At 45.3% G+C, this 15303-nt stretch overlaps 1 protein-coding gene across 1 annotated transcript; it reads right to left on the minus strand.

Moving 5' to 3' along the window:
* LOC119432705 (nucleoredoxin-like protein 2) lies at positions 1-15061 on the minus strand. Its single transcript, XM_049658361.1, has 5 exons — positions 14907-15061; positions 11407-11710; positions 7404-7539; positions 2582-2886; positions 1-1539 (listed from the first exon to the last, which is right to left on the minus strand). Exons 2-5 carry the CDS (start codon positions 11697-11699, stop codon positions 1395-1397), a joined length of 879 nt encoding a protein of 292 aa, XP_049514318.1. The 5' UTR covers positions 11700-11710; positions 14907-15061; the 3' UTR covers positions 1-1394.
* Positions 15062-15303: the final 242 nt, after the last annotated feature.

Consider the following 15303-nt stretch of genomic DNA (forward strand, 5'->3'; position numbering starts at 1 on the left):
GAGGCTTGCAAAAGACAGTTTATTTACCCAGTAAAAGTACATTATATGAAATGCAGTGAAAAAAAGAAACAAGTTGGATGTCAAAATGATAAAATCGAGAGCAATTTCTTTGGGTTAAATAAATCAGGTTTGGTACCGGCCGCAAAGTTAGACAGGCATACATGAGCAGTTCCCTGAAAGTATATAGTATAGTACCACAAAGATGTATATGTATATATATATAGTAGTATACTCTGAATAGCTATGCAAAACAGCATGTTTGGGCTAGCTTGGGTATTGGCGCACAACACACAAAATATACTTTTGAAAGGTAGGGAAGAATACCTGCAACTTGTAAAAATATACTTTGACAAAAGAAAGAAAAGTACTGTGTGATGAAGGAGTTAAGAAAAATTGACCACGGCATCCTTCTACACGTAAGTACTTAAACAGACTGACAACACATCTTTAAGGACCCCTTTTTCAATGGTGCAACATGAATCTGACCTCATTATTGATCAACCACTTTTGGGGTTATCACTTTCAGTGTGCTCCCATTGGCTGGGCCAACGGACACAATGCCAGTCATTCCAGTGAGGCATCGCGTTTACACATCAAATCACACAAAGGGATGACGTGATGCGTGGTGCAAAAACATGACAGCACGACTAAAAATGAACGATACTTGCACAGCAAGAAAATTAATTTCCGTGAAGTAACGAAAACTGTGCCATTCCCAACTGTGTCGTGTATATAACAGGTTCCTTTTGATCCGCATAATAGCAGTTGCAACTTTTCAACATAAAATTATCTGCAATCACAAATGCATAATACGTCGATGTTTTCACCTGCATTAGAGGCTTCATTAATTACACATGCTCATCAGTTGTCGGTCCATTTTAAAACTCCTCCATCACTATTCACTATCACCAGCAACAATACCACCCTGCTTGAGAGCTGCGCAAGAAATGCATGAATGACACTCAGCTAGCACTAAGTTGCTGCAATGTATATTCACATCGATGCATTTGCAAAAGAGTACTGAATCTACTTGTCAAACTGGTAACACAATAGACACTGCGTAAAAAAAATGAAAAAAAAAAAAGTGCGGGTAATCAAAGATGCATTTAATGTATACTACTATAACCCAAACATAGATAAAGGAGTTCGAAATAATTTTAGCAGTGTGTACTATAACCCAGACACTTATAAAAAAAGATTCAAAATAATTTCAGCAGCGTGTATACCTTTAAGCTGCAAACAACTGGCGACCCAGAAAAACACTTTTTTTTTTTTTTTTTTGCAACAGTAACTAACAGAGCTAGGTTGGAAGCACAAATGTTAAGAGAGCTGGCAGGTCTAGCTTCTAAGGCAAACACGCCTACAGTGCGAAGAGGCGGGCAAGTTTGGCAATCCTACGCTGCACCGGCCCACTTGACAAAGGCTCTTGGCCCCTCGGCTTGGATGTCGGCGCGTCCGTTGGCAGTTATCACAGTGCCATCCCTCTTGATGATGATGAGGGTAGGAATACTGCTGACGCCATACTTGGTTTTCAGCTCCCTTCATGTTTGCCAGGTTAAAGAGGATAGAAGAAAAGGACCTTTAGAAGGAGCACACTGACACACTTTATTCCAAGTTGTAAAACCTCTATTACATGATTCTTGCAAATATAAAGGTAACTTAGCAAGCATGCAGGTTGGTTAAGCACATGTAAAAATTCTTTGATACAAAAGTTATCTCGACATGCCGGACCTGGCATCATCAATATTGCCGTGATGTCTTCGCACACAGCGAAATTTGCTTACGCCATGTATCAATAAGGCTAGATAATAATACAAACTGCAAGTGTGAAACTAAATGCAAGCCGAACAGCGATCCTGGTTGGTGGCTTGCGCTTTACTAATTTACGGATTCCCCAGTGTCCTTTTTTTTTTTTTAGAGCACATTGAAATGTAAAATAAATGTCCTCAAACATCCCGCAGTGCGCGAGGTTTTTCATTAGCAAAATTCAAGTGCCTAATCTCGATAACTTGCTCAAGGTTTAATACCTAAGTATGCTGGCTACATGGAGAAAATCGGGCCTGTATTTACAAACCCTTCCATTGCATAGGAGCATTTCTTCATTCACTGTAATTCGGGCACCAGCAATCGTGAATTGAGACAAAAACCAGCGTTCAGGCAATGACTACTCATCACAGCTATTTTCATAATTAAATTATCACTGCAGCAACAACCAATCACTGGTGCTCTTTTGCCATTGGCCAATTTTCAGGCACAGGCTACTCATCAAAACGATTGCAATAATTATTTATAGATACTGCAATTCCATAAAGGGATTTTAGCAGGGTGGGTTAATGCAATCAAAAGTATTACAAACAATTGGCAGGAAGAAACTAGCTAGCCACAGCAACGATTAAGTGCAGATGGCACAAAACTTGGCTGGTGTGTGGGCAATGCCTACTCATCATACCGATCGTCTTTACAATTTGACAATCACTGCAACAACGACCAATCACAGGCGGCACTTGTGTTGGAGAATTTTTGTTAATACGGGCCCATTTTACCAACCACATGCAGCCTAAGAAATCTGCCAAGTACTCACTGTAGGAATGCGTCGCCAAACTTAATGGCGTACCACGCCCCATGGCTCTCTTCCATGTACTTTAGCATGTCCGCATTGGAGCGGTCCGACGAGACGAAGACTACTTCAACAGGCGCTGCGCACTCATCCTTCATTTCCTTGTACGCTTCAGCCAGTACAGGCGTGAACATGCGGCACGGCGGGCACCAATGGGCCGAGAAATACAGGGCCACGGCTTTGGCATCGCCGAGAGCCTTCTCTGCCGGGTGCTCGCTACCGTCCTTAAGCACGAGTGTCTTGCCCTTGAAGATGTCCATGTCTTTCACCTGGGAGAGATACCATGCAAGAGGCTCACAATCAGCGCTATTACAGTAGGGTATGAAGGCTCCTAACATGAGTAACAACGATAAGAGGTGCAGGTTGGTTTAACCGATTTGTATCAATGCTTTGAAAGACAGCACAGTGGTCACAGAAGCAGATAAAGATGGCTTGGCAGACATGTCAACTTCATTGCGTCCTTTTGAACATCACGTGACGTGTAAGCAGTAAATCTCTATTCACCATTTCTTAAGCAAGATCGTACTTTTACTTTAAAAAGCCCTCGTTTATTTTGATAAGTCGAACTTTTTAAATTTAAGGCATCCCAGACTGCATGTACATCGTGATGCGAAAATTATTCCTCTAAATGCACATCTTGCGACATAGGAACTCCACATTTGTCCATCTAATTATTTCCTTATAAAATTTATACTATCCACTTAGCCAAGCTAGGAAAAATGCACGTTGTTTCTATTTTTAAAGAACGCGCCGACCACTTAGAACCAAACCGCCAACGTGTTAAAATATTCCTAAACATTGCGACAGCTCGGATAAACATAGCTGTCTCTATCCCTCGCTGCCGGCAACGAACAGGCTAAAGTTCCGATAGCATCAGACAGCGGTAGACATCTGACGTCATGAATCACTCGCCGAAGGCGTGGAATTGCGCGCTTTCGCCGATGCGTGCCAACATGTATCCGCTGCGCCGGCGAGCTTCCTCCTACGCGCGCGCGAAGGCTGATAGCTGAATGTTGCATCGCAAAGTGAAAACACCATGACGCGCTCACGTGGCCAGAACTTGAGGCTACGACCGTACGCTCACATGCGCGGTGAGGAGTTTTCTTTCAGAAATCACTTGGATTAGAAAACGCAACTGGGAACTGCGACTGCGCGCTTTTCCGCAATTAGTTCCAACCCAAATACCGCGCAAAAAAATCTTTTTTTTTTTCTTTTTTTTTTTTTTTTTTTTTTTTTGCGGGATAAGCCACGCATACCAGCCCGAGCCGATATACCAAGTTCTGTCTCACGCTATGCAGTTTCTTTCCCGTTTTCTTCCTCGCGATGCAATACTTGTTGGTAGCGCTATCTTATCAACAACCTGAATCATGACCAAATTACGGTTCATTCTAAAACAGCATGATCAGCAGTTGATCCTGGAGGAGTGGCGAGACGGCACGCTAAATGCAACTAAACTGCGCGGCTGCTATAAAAGAAGTACGCGTTTTAATTTAAAACAACAAAATCGGGTTACAGCAGCTGCTGCTCCGAACCGATCACTTGCCACAGCTTAGCCAAACGCAACAACGAAGTGCTCGCGACCTGCTGCTTGCGCTCAGCGGTTGCCACATAAGCCACAAGCTACAATACTCGCAGGCGGAAAGCAGCTCGCTGATCGCACAAGCAGATTTTTCACAAAAGATGGTAACTTACGATTCAGGAACGCGCCGTCGAAAATGAAACACGGGGGCTGTCTGCGTTTGGTCGGCCTCCACACCACGACGATCGCAGCAACACAACGAGGGCGTGTACTTAACGGGAATCCAGCCGCCGAAAGTCGAGCCACCAGTCTTGGAGCGGCTTTATATGGATCGCGAACGTAGCGCACATGTGGCCAAAGAAGGAAGCTGTGCTGTAAAGAGCGCGTTTTTTGAAAATTGTTAAGCATTTGTAAGATTTCTTTACAGCGAAGCTGTATACCTCTCGTTGGTCGGAAAAATTTCGTGGCGTAAACACAAAACTCCAGGTTAACAATTGAAGGCAAACGGCATATCTTTGTTTGCAATCAGGCACACATGGTGTTTCAGCGAACACTTTCAAAATTCTTAAAGGTTGCCTGTGGCAGATAGCACAATTCGTGAGCTGGTCTGCTCGAAGAGGCGGAACTTTGTTCCACAAGAAATTGACATGCATAATTGAATAATTAACAAAAATGGACTAATTAAGTTTTTAACAAATTACCTGATGGCCCCATATTGCAATTTACATATTGTAGCCGTGGAGTTTCTTAACAAAACGTCGCTTTATGCTTTGAAGCACAAAATTAACTGGAACGCCAATGCATTTCTCCGCGAAGTTCAGGAATTGTTATCTCGAAACTGGTGTCATCCTGAGAATTAATTCCAAGTGAATCCGCCTTATTTGCAATATGGGCCATCATTTTATTAGTTAAAAACTTAATGAGTGATATTTTGGTAATTAGTCAATTTCACATTTCAATTTTTGTGCAAATAATGTCTGCCTCTTCGAGTAGACCAGCTCATTAACTAGAATTTGGCTATCTGCCACAGGAAACCTTATATAAATTTTGAAAGTGTTCGCTGAAACACCATATATATATATATATATATATATATATATATATATATATATATATATATATATATATATATATATACTTAGTGACGTCACCACGCTTTCATATATAAAAGGGAGACCCGTCTAGCAACTCGTTCAGTTCATTCTAAGACTGCCATGGGTAGACCACGGAAATTAGACGCCAGACGAACAGCGTGAATACAATGCTCGACCATTTGTGGTGTTTGTGATACAGCTTCGCTGGACATTCATGCTCGCAGGGCGGGATGGCGGCCAATTTTTTTATTTCTTTTTTTTTTGCTAACATTCTACTTGTGTTTAAAAAAACTTTTCAAAAGACTTCGCTCCTATACATTACTTCTGTGTTATTGCAAATGTAACTGTTCTCTGTTTATACTCTTAGAAGCCGCAGCGATTGCGAAAACATTGGCATGTGCCCCAAGTGTTCGAACGCTATGCGACTAAAAAGCTGGTGTTCACCCATTGTGGCCTTACGGCCGTACCTTGAGTCTCGGGCTACAGTAATAGAGCCTGTTATAATTTTGGGTCGTATTACTGGGGTTGACAGACAGTACTTATGTTCGCAATTACACTGTTACAGTACCTGCACCCTAAGGGGCTGCATGAAATCTGTTTGATGCTTTTTTTCCCCACGCCTTGGCAAAACCCAACGAATTAGCTCTTTTGTTACCGGGCCTATAGAAATCGATTAATCTAATTGGCAGTTTTCCTACGCGTTGTTAAACATTTACGTTGGAATTTCATTGCGATAGCAATTATATGGACACTCCAGGCGCATTTCTGCCGTCGCCGTGATGTTCCGTATGAAGTACAAGGGCGATAACATCGCCGCCGCGCGCTGTATGCTCTATGTGCGAGTGAAAGCGTACGAGGATGAACCACCGATGGTGGCTCAATCTTGAAAGCCATCTGCGACGTGGACAGAGTCCGCCGTGCGCTGTGTTTTCGCCGTTTAGTTCGCGTTGAAGCGAAAGGTAGCACCAAGGTCAGTTCGCCCGCTGCTGCTGCCGTGGAAACTCGCTATCAAAACGCTGGAGTGAGGAAGCGCGTCATCAGCAGCGCTTCCTCACTCCAGCGTTCTGATAGCGAGTTTCCGCGCTCATCGAGTCAGGTGTGTTCATGTTTGCTTGTGCGCGCGACGCCATGCTTGTTAATTTAGTTTTAGTAAGTGAATGTTTACAATATACAGCCGACAAAACTACTATCCTTACTTCGTAGAGCTGTCTAATAATTTGCTATCGCAATCTAGATGCCCTTAAGTATGTTGCAAACTTCTTAATTATCAACTGCGAGCTTTTCTTTTTCTCATTTATTTGTCCACTTCAGTACGTGGTTTTAGAAAGGTCACTCAAGCAAAACGCAAGTAATTTTATTCGTTACAGTCGTTTAAATATTGAGTGCAATATTCCAACTGACGTGCGGTTTCTAGACTTTGAAGAGTCGTCTGGCAAAGCGTACCGCACTTACCCTTTTCATTTCCCAACTGAGCGTAAGCAGTTCGTGTACATGCTAACAATCGTTTATCTGCACTTTCCTCCCGTTCAGAACTTTTTAACTAGATAAATTTTAGACTCCCAAGTTATGTCTGTGGTATGGAGTGCGCATTCATGGAGGAGTGTGCGCGCCCAAATTTCAACCACTCTGTGGGCTTTCTGACGTGCACCGAAATTACAGTGCACAATAGCTTTTGCATTCTTCCTCTGAGCTTGACTGTCGCAGACACAACTCAACCTTGCGGCGTTGTTCTCAACTATACAGCATCAAAAACGCTCAAAAGAAACACACACAAAAAAACACACACAACACTCGTACACATTGCAAAACACAGTTTATTCATTTAGTAAGAGTGCCGTGAATAAATTATGAACCTCGAAATTTTGAGTGAGTTCACTGGATTAAGTCCAGCTGTGGCAGTGGGAAAAGAGTTGCAGTTGAATTATGCAATGCCATTGCGTTCATTCATAATTGGAATGGCAAAGAAAAAAAATGCAATGAAAGCAACCTTAATTAGTTGACAACAGTGACAAAAATGACACATTCTGTAACTGTACGTAACCTAACCCTTGCGGCTCAACAACTTGCGCTTCAGCAGGTTCGAATCATGATGTTGTTGAGCCTGAATATTTCTATAAGGTAGCGCCCACGATGGCGACAGTATGCTAGCGATGCTACCTCCGTAAATCTATGCCATGTCGGCCCACTTGCGAAAGGCTTGTGGTCCCTCTTCCTGAACTTGTTCGCGTCCACTCGAAGTGATCACCGTGCCGTCCATCTTGAAAGCGATAAGGGTGGGGATGCCTTTGACGTACTCCCTTGCCAGCTCCCTTTATTTTTGGGAAGGAAAGGTGAAGGGAAATAAAAATAAATACGCTTATCAGTGCAATGCGAGTTTATTTTCAATCAAACACAGAATAGGGATGTGGCGACAACTGTTACCGACGTGAACCGATAGTATACAAATACGGGAAGAAATAAATTACCCTTTATGACTTATCAGTCATGAATATGCGCGAAATTCGGTATGATATGTAGCCGTGATGAGATTTTCATCTCATTGTACTTTAGAAATTATGATAAAAAATATTCACCGACGATTACGATACTCCCTAATGCGAAATTTTAGCTCAGCTCTATACGTGTTTTCATTTCGCGGTATATTAGCTGGCGCTAACAATCTGTCTCGTGAGGCACATTTCAAAGGGGCGAAGTGTGGCGCGACTGCCTCGCTAATCGGGAGATTGCGAGAGGCAGCGCGTGGGTGACGCGTGGGCGCGACTCGCAGCAGCCGCCGCAGACAGCCCTCCGCTCATGCAGCGCTTTGTTTCCATATAGTATATGGTATCGGTGTACGCGCCCTCCGCGTACCATCGGTGAACAGACAGCGCGATACTCTGGCGCCATCTCGTAGCGGTCGTCGCCGCAGAGCCTGTCTTGCGTGGCACTACGCTTTTCTTCTCACGCTTTCGCCATGCCCCCCTCGCGCTCTCTTCGCTTTCGCCGTCTTTAATCCCCCGCTGCGCTCCGCGTCCGCTCTTTCATCATCCTTCGATGTGCTCGTTCGCTCGGTTACGCAGAAGGACGCTAAACGCAGGAGCGGGCTAAGAGCTGCGCTCTAAAAAAAATCGTACGCACCCCACGCTCAGTTGGAATCGGTTTGAAGCGATGCTTTCGCGTCCACTCCATGGCCGAGCGAGCCCGAACGCCGGGGCGTCATGCCGCTGCGGCCTAATGACGTTATCGCTAGCGCCAACCAATCTTCGCTCGCTACAGCCTCTTATCCCGCCATTTTCCTCGCGGCGCCCGCATTTCGCACTCTCGCCGCAGGAACCCTCCTCTCCATGGTGCAACTTTAGTGAACTAGAATGTTCTAGTTCACTATATAGTGCAACTATACCATCTTGAAGAATCCCGGGGTTCTCCCTGTAAACGGGTGTTTCCGGCTCCCGTGGAACTTTTCTTTCGTAGCCATTTTGCAACCTTCTAACTACTTCCGCGTGTCAGGTCTAGCCACTGATGTTGTGCCTGCGCCATTAACACATCGAGTTCATAATTCTGAAAGTTGAAGATGCTTTCAATGACAGTAGTTGATTCTTGGTGTACACGGTCTCCCGTACACGTGCGCAAAGAATATTTTTCTATAAAAAATTGCCGTTTGCTTACACCGACAATCTTAAAGTTTCAATTCATTTAGAGTTTCATTTAATTGCTCGAATAAAGAAATAAAAACGAGTCGTAAAAATAAATTAAAAGAAAGTAAACAATGTGCTTCGAAACCATAGTTGCCCTTCAGTTCTCTGATCACTGCCACTAGCAGCAAATGCTTGCTCTGAAACTCACTGAGTCGCATGGCCGTCCGTGATAGCGCGCGCAGGCTCGGAGGCCATGTCCAATTTGATAGGGTGTAGGGTGCCTCAATGTTTCCTTTCCCCGCCGCTCCGGGAGAGGGGGCATCGATTCATCGTACACTAAAGTCCCTATATAAGAAAAGTACCGCCATCCTTTGATAAACGCCGCTTCTCTCTCTCCTGTATCTCCGATTGGACGATGATAGCGCGCGCTTTTCACTTTATTTTTTCTTTTTTTTTTCCGCCTCAGAGCCATGTTGAAAGTCCTCTGCGCAGCCGCAGTCGCCGGCGGCCGCGGCGGCGCGCGCCCGGCCTGAAAGCTTCAACGTGGACTTTCTAGGTGCGCCACCGTCGACTTGGCTTTCGCAAGCAAAAAGTAAAGAAAAAAGCAAGCGCTTTAGGAGAGGAGGCGGCGGAGGAAAGAGTAGATGGCGGTACTTTTCGTATATAGGGACTTTATCGTACACTGAAACCCCTATATATAAAAAGTAGCGTCACGCTTTGAAGAATGCCGCCGCCTCCTCGCACACCCTGTCCGAGGACGACGCCACGTCGGTATTATGGCATCACGTGGACCGTCGCGCCGCCGGGCGCTGGCTGCGTTTGTTTACGATCACGCTCCATCGCCATTTGCGCCCGAGAAGCGTCTACCGACTGCGAGGAGCACAACGATAGCGGCGAACACAGTCGGCGATCGTCGAATCTGATCAGCGGCGAAAGCTAAACAAGTGCACGTGTTTCAAGCGGTGTAGGCGGCGCAACGGTCGAAAAAGGAGCGCGAAAGAGAGGAGAAAAGGCGGAGGAGGAGAGTGTCGCTACTTTTTATATATAGGGGCTTTAGTACACTAAAGTCCCTATTAAGAAAAGTACCGCCATCCTTTGATAAACGCCGCTTCGCTCTCTCCTGTATCTCCGTTTGGACAATGATAGCGCGCGCTTTGACTTCTTTATATATTTTTTGCCCGCCCCAGAGCCAAGTTGAATGTACCTCTGCGCAGCCGCAGTATAGTGCCTAGAATATACTTGTAAGTATATTCTAGGCACTATAGCCGCAGTCTCCGGCGGCGGCGCGCGCCCGGCCTGAAAGTTTCAACGTGGACTTTCTAGGGCCGCCACCGTCGACTTGCTTTCGCAAGCAAAAAAAAAAAAAGAAAAAGAAAAAAAAAAAGCAAGCGCTTTAGGAGAGGAGGCGACGGAGGAAAGAGTAGATGGCGGTACTTTTCTTATATAGGGACTTTACCGCACACCGTGAGATCAGGGGCCGTATTCCTAGGGCGAACACTTTTGGCGATACTATCGCTTTCGTGTGACCTAGGGCTCATCCAGCCAATAAAAGTCGAACCCGGATATACTATCTAACCCACATATAACTAATTATTGTGCATAACGAACAGCAGTAAAATCCCCTTGAAAAAATTACTATAATTTTTTTTAATTTTAAATATCGAAGTACATCGAACTTTTTTTGTGATCCCCTTCAGATTCGATGTATCCGGGTTCGACTTAGTTCATCCGGTTTTGCGCAACCAACCAATCAGCGCGCACTGAAAGTGATATCGCCGAAAGTGACCGTTCGAGAATACATCCCATCCCAAGTCTACTGCTTCACTGTCCACACGCCATGGAAAAAGGAAAGACAGAGGAACGAAAGAGACCAAGGGGGAGGGTCACTTGACAATCTTAAAGCGTAGTCATAAAAATATAAAGAAAGTGATTGTGGGAAATAGACCCCCATCATGTGATAGGCAAGCGGTAATTTCTAGTCAGCGAACGCGCGGAGGATGTGGGGGAGAATAGAGCGGGAGGCGAAAACCATCGTTACGAGGGCCGCCACTAAATGCTACCAGTAACCACGAACCAAGCAATGCCTGGAAAGGTCCGGAACCTCGGAGGGCCTATTCCTCAAGAGCCAGCGCGCAGATAGGCTCCGAAGTACAGTGGTTCTACTAGCCGCTGTACCCGAAAGGAGGGAGCTAGGGGCGGTGTCAGTGGAGGTTGCGTTGCCGAGGCCAGCAGTCTGACACCATTCTCCTTCCTAGCCTGCTGCACCCCAATACCAATAAATAGAGGAATGAAAAAAAAAAAAAAAAACATAGGAGCGAGCATTGAGTCATCCCGCGTGCCTTGGCGAGTGAATTCTGCAGCATCGTGCCAACACGTGACCTCTGAGACTCGGTGTATTGGCCGGGAATGCTTGGTTCCCGGTAGTTTTTACTCGATTCGTACTTGTTCGGCCGCCTCGCCGTAGCTCCGCGCTCCGACATGACGATTGATCACGTGATGGGCCGATACGTTTGGCTTCAATCGCGTAGCGCGCGATGCTCTCTCTCCTATACGTGTACTCACTCTCGGAAGGGATCCTCGAACTTGAAGGCGTACCAGTCTCCGTGGCTCTCGTCCATGTATTTTAGCATGTCCTCCTTCGAGTGGTCCAGCGAGACAAAAATGACCTCGATGCAGGGAAGCGCTTGCTTCACCTCGGCGTACACGTCGGCCAGGATGGGTGTGAAGTGACGGCAAGGCGGGCACCAGTGGGCCGAGAAGTACAGGGCCACCACTTTAACGTCGCAGAGGACATCGTCAGCCGAGTGCTCGCTGCCACCGGCTCTAATCAGCGTTTTGCCACTGAACATGTCCATGCGTTCTTCACCTGAGATGGATATTACGTCATGTAGTCAGCAAAATTTTAAATAACCAGCAATTACATACGTATAACGTTAATTTGAATTAAAGTTATAAGGTCAGGGGAGAGGGCATGCATCGCAGGCGACGCCACGTCACCTTCGCTTTCGCTCTCGGAAGCCTGTGTTATCCGGGCGTTCCTTGTCCGCGCAAGCTCTCGCCTGCGTTCTAACTGCGCCTCGGTAAGGCCAAATCAAAACGCGCCAAGCGTCTCAACGTACTCGCTTGCCCGCGAGGAGTTCGTAACTCGAAGGACTGCTCAGCGGCGTTCAATTGGACATCAATGCTTTCGTATTCACCAATTCATGACATGCGAAGTGTTCGGATGTTATTTCTTTTCGATCTTGAACTTCATCTGTATTCCCAATTTAGCCCAGTTATTCGAATCAGCTTTTATAGCAACTAGCTAGTGCATCTATGCTACTAGCTCTAAATAATCTCAGATCTATACACATCTTACAGCTATAGCGCAATCCAAGACTTCAGTGTTAATCAGGAAAAAAATAAATAAATATCTAACCGCTTCACGAAAGCCTTCGCATCACGTATGGGTTCGAACATGTACGTTGTATGTGCGTTAAGTTTGAATAGCCGATGGCGTGCAACACAACGACGAAGTGCCGAAAGTAGTGGGTTGTAAGAAAGACAATCGTTTCACAAGCTGCTGTGCATTGCCTGCCGCACCGCTTTTGCCACAGCTGGAACTTGCAACACAGCTGTGAATGCGCGCGCGCGCTCGGTGCCAACGAGAGCTTTCGTTGCAAGACGGTGTTTTTCTCCGCCACGCGCGAACTCGCAAGGCCACAGCCGCCATCGCGGAGCGTTAAAGAAAAAAGATAGAAAAGAACTAATGGCATTCGTGTGCCCATTTTAAACGGCTCTGGAATCTCTACTGTAAGGTCGTGTAAGACAGCTGCAACGCTTTATTAGCCGCTTAACCCAAATTTCGGTATCGTTATTTATTGCGATTGTAATTATATGGACACTCCAGGCTCATTGCCGCCGTCGGACGTCGCCGTAATGTTCCGTATAAAGTCCAAGCGCGATAACGTCGGGGTCGCGCTCCGTAGTATGCTGTGTGCGAGTGACAGACAGACAGACAAAGAACTTTATTGGTGGTCCTGAGTGAAAGCGTGCGATGTTTTTTTTTTCTTTTTTTTCGAAGGTCACGCACCGCCACCAACGTCGGTCTTTTTTTTTTCTCATATATTATAAAGCGATCACGACTGTTTGTTTTTGGTTGTGCAGAAGTGAAAAATAAAGAAAATGACACGGACAATGGCAAATGACCTCTTGGTGGGGTCCTCACATTCCTCCTATCTGACAAAAGGAATGTCAAAAGCAACATGGTGGGACAGAAACGCGGTAATGTATCGGTACGTCAGTGACGCTTAGGGATCTTGATGACCTCAGCTCGGCCATAAGTGATTGTCACTTCTTTGGCGCATGACCGGCCCACGTCTCGCTGTAGGCATCCTATCATTGTCGCTTTTATTTAAGTATAATTTCCACACTATTTTCCGACAAATTTCTGCGTTCCAATCGTGTTAATAAAACGTGTGTGTAACCTTAGAAAAGTTAGCCATTATGGTAGTTTTTCCGAAAAAAAAGAAGTAAGAAAAAGATCCCCTAAGGAGAGAACAGAGAAATGCGAACTATACACAGGCACGGTTTATAGAGACAATACTCTGTAAAATAATGTACACCCTTAAAAGTGAGAAAGAGTGTAAATTGGTGAAAACTCACACCATTACACCCTTGGGTGTAAGGGTGCTAGTTATAGACCAAATTACACCCTTTCTTATGTTTTAACAGTATAAATTATTTTACAGTAATTTTGGCTATAACTGGCACCCTTACACTCAAGGATGTGATGGTGTAAGTTTACACCGATTTGCACCATTTCTCACTTCTAAAGGTGTAAATTATTTTACAGGGTAGATGGAAAACAAAACTAACAGCGTTCGTGTCGTCAGCCTCGCTCTGTCCCTGCTGCTGCGCTATTATTATACATAACGTTAACTGGATACAACTAGCCCAACTAAATACGTAGACTAATAGGTTAAAGCTCGTCCGACTGCACCAATGGTGAAAGCTCGTCAGTTGTCGGTTTTAACTGGGGCAAAATTGAAAGTTTTGTCTACTAAAGAGCCCGCTGTCTGGGAATATCGTACATACCTAAAAACAAAGCAATGCGCAACGGAAATGTAAATGAATTGTGGGCTTTAATGTCCAGAAGAGAGACACACAGATACGAAAAATGTCTAACCTTTCACAATTGCCTTCAATAAAATTAGGGGGGGGGGGGGGGGGGAATCATGACTATATATTATAAAGGTAACTGAAAGTTGCCAATATGCCAAGTGATATTATTACTGTTATTATTATTGTTATTATCGTCATCATTAGATATCACCTGTACCACTAAAACAATTCTATCACGTCACCTGGATTACCTAAAAGGGTGAGCCGAACGATAAATCGCAGTGTGACGTTAAATACCAGTTTTATTAATTAGTTATTCAATTATTCACTTGTTTCAGATGGCGGAATCGAAGCTGAGCAGCGGTGAATGTCACATCTACTCAGCGGGAGTCCCGAGCTTAACACTATAGCTTCGAAAAAATAAGTCCTCAAAATCTGCGCCGAAATGCGCTGATGTTTTCGGCGGCGAAATGCGGCAAAATGCGCTAAAACTTTTCAACATTTCGTGCTTCTGCAGTGTTGGTAAAGGCTAACTGAAAAAAAAAATAATTCTAGGAACATCATCATCTACCTGTTGATCTCCTCTGCAGGATGAAGGCCTCTCCCAGCAATTTCAACTGCCACTGTCTTGCGCCTGCTGACCCCCATCATTTGCGCGCAAGTTTCCTTATTTAGTAACGCCACCTAATTCTCTGTCGTCTTCGACTGGGCTTCCCTTCTCTCGGCACCTATTTTGTAGCTCCAACAGACCACCGGTTATTTTCCCTAGCGTTATACGTGGCCTGCCCCAAGACCGTAAATTTCAACTATAGAAACATCGGCTATACCCTCGTTCGCTCTTCAGTCCACACCGCTGTCCATACTACAAACATATTCCCACCTTAACTGGAGACATGTACAATGACTACTTGCTCGTCGATCGCACGGTCAAATTGCTCGTATAGAAGACTGTGACTCACGGTTCAAAGACGTAGCTCCCTGGAAACTGAGATTCCGAGCTGATCTGCACCTTAGTCCGAGCTGTGGCCGACGACGACGCCGCCGCAGACACAAAGCGATATTGTGCGAATAGCGGTGAGCCGGCAAGTGACGTGAGGCGTTTTCCGCAAGTGCGCCGCCAACACAATAACGCTCCTGCGATGGAGAAAAAGAAAAAAAGATCTGTTGTTTCATGGCGCAAGAGCGACCATAGCTATATATGTCGAGTAAATCAAGTTATACGAAAGAAACGGATCCAGCACTTTGTGGGGTTTAACGTTCCGAAACTGCGCAGAGTGATTGATACGAGGCAGGCCGTAGTGAGAGGCTCCGGATTAATTGTGACCATCTGGGGTTTCTTTAAGAGGAAGCTTTAGC

The sequence above is a fragment of the Dermacentor silvarum genome, chromosome 11 (assembly GCF_013339745.2).
Source record: "Dermacentor silvarum isolate Dsil-2018 chromosome 11, BIME_Dsil_1.4, whole genome shotgun sequence".
Taxonomy (NCBI): Eukaryota; Metazoa; Arthropoda; class Arachnida; order Ixodida; family Ixodidae; genus Dermacentor; species Dermacentor silvarum.

What these genes read in the sequence shown, in the direction of transcription:
- LOC119432705 (XM_049658361.1), bottom strand. Translation starts at nt 11,699, where the DNA reads ATGGACATGTTCAGTGGCAAAACGCTGATTAGAGCCGGTGGCAGCGAG. An exon ending in TTCGAGGATCCCTTCCGAGA is followed by an intron (nt 7,540 to 11,406) that starts GTGAGTACACGT and finishes CCAAAAATAAAG; the next exon opens with GGAGCTGGCAAGGGAGTACG. An exon ending in TTCGCAAGTGGGCCGACATG is followed by an intron (nt 2,887 to 7,403) that starts GCATAGATTTAC and finishes TATCTCTCCCAG; the next exon opens with GTGAAAGACATGGACATCTT.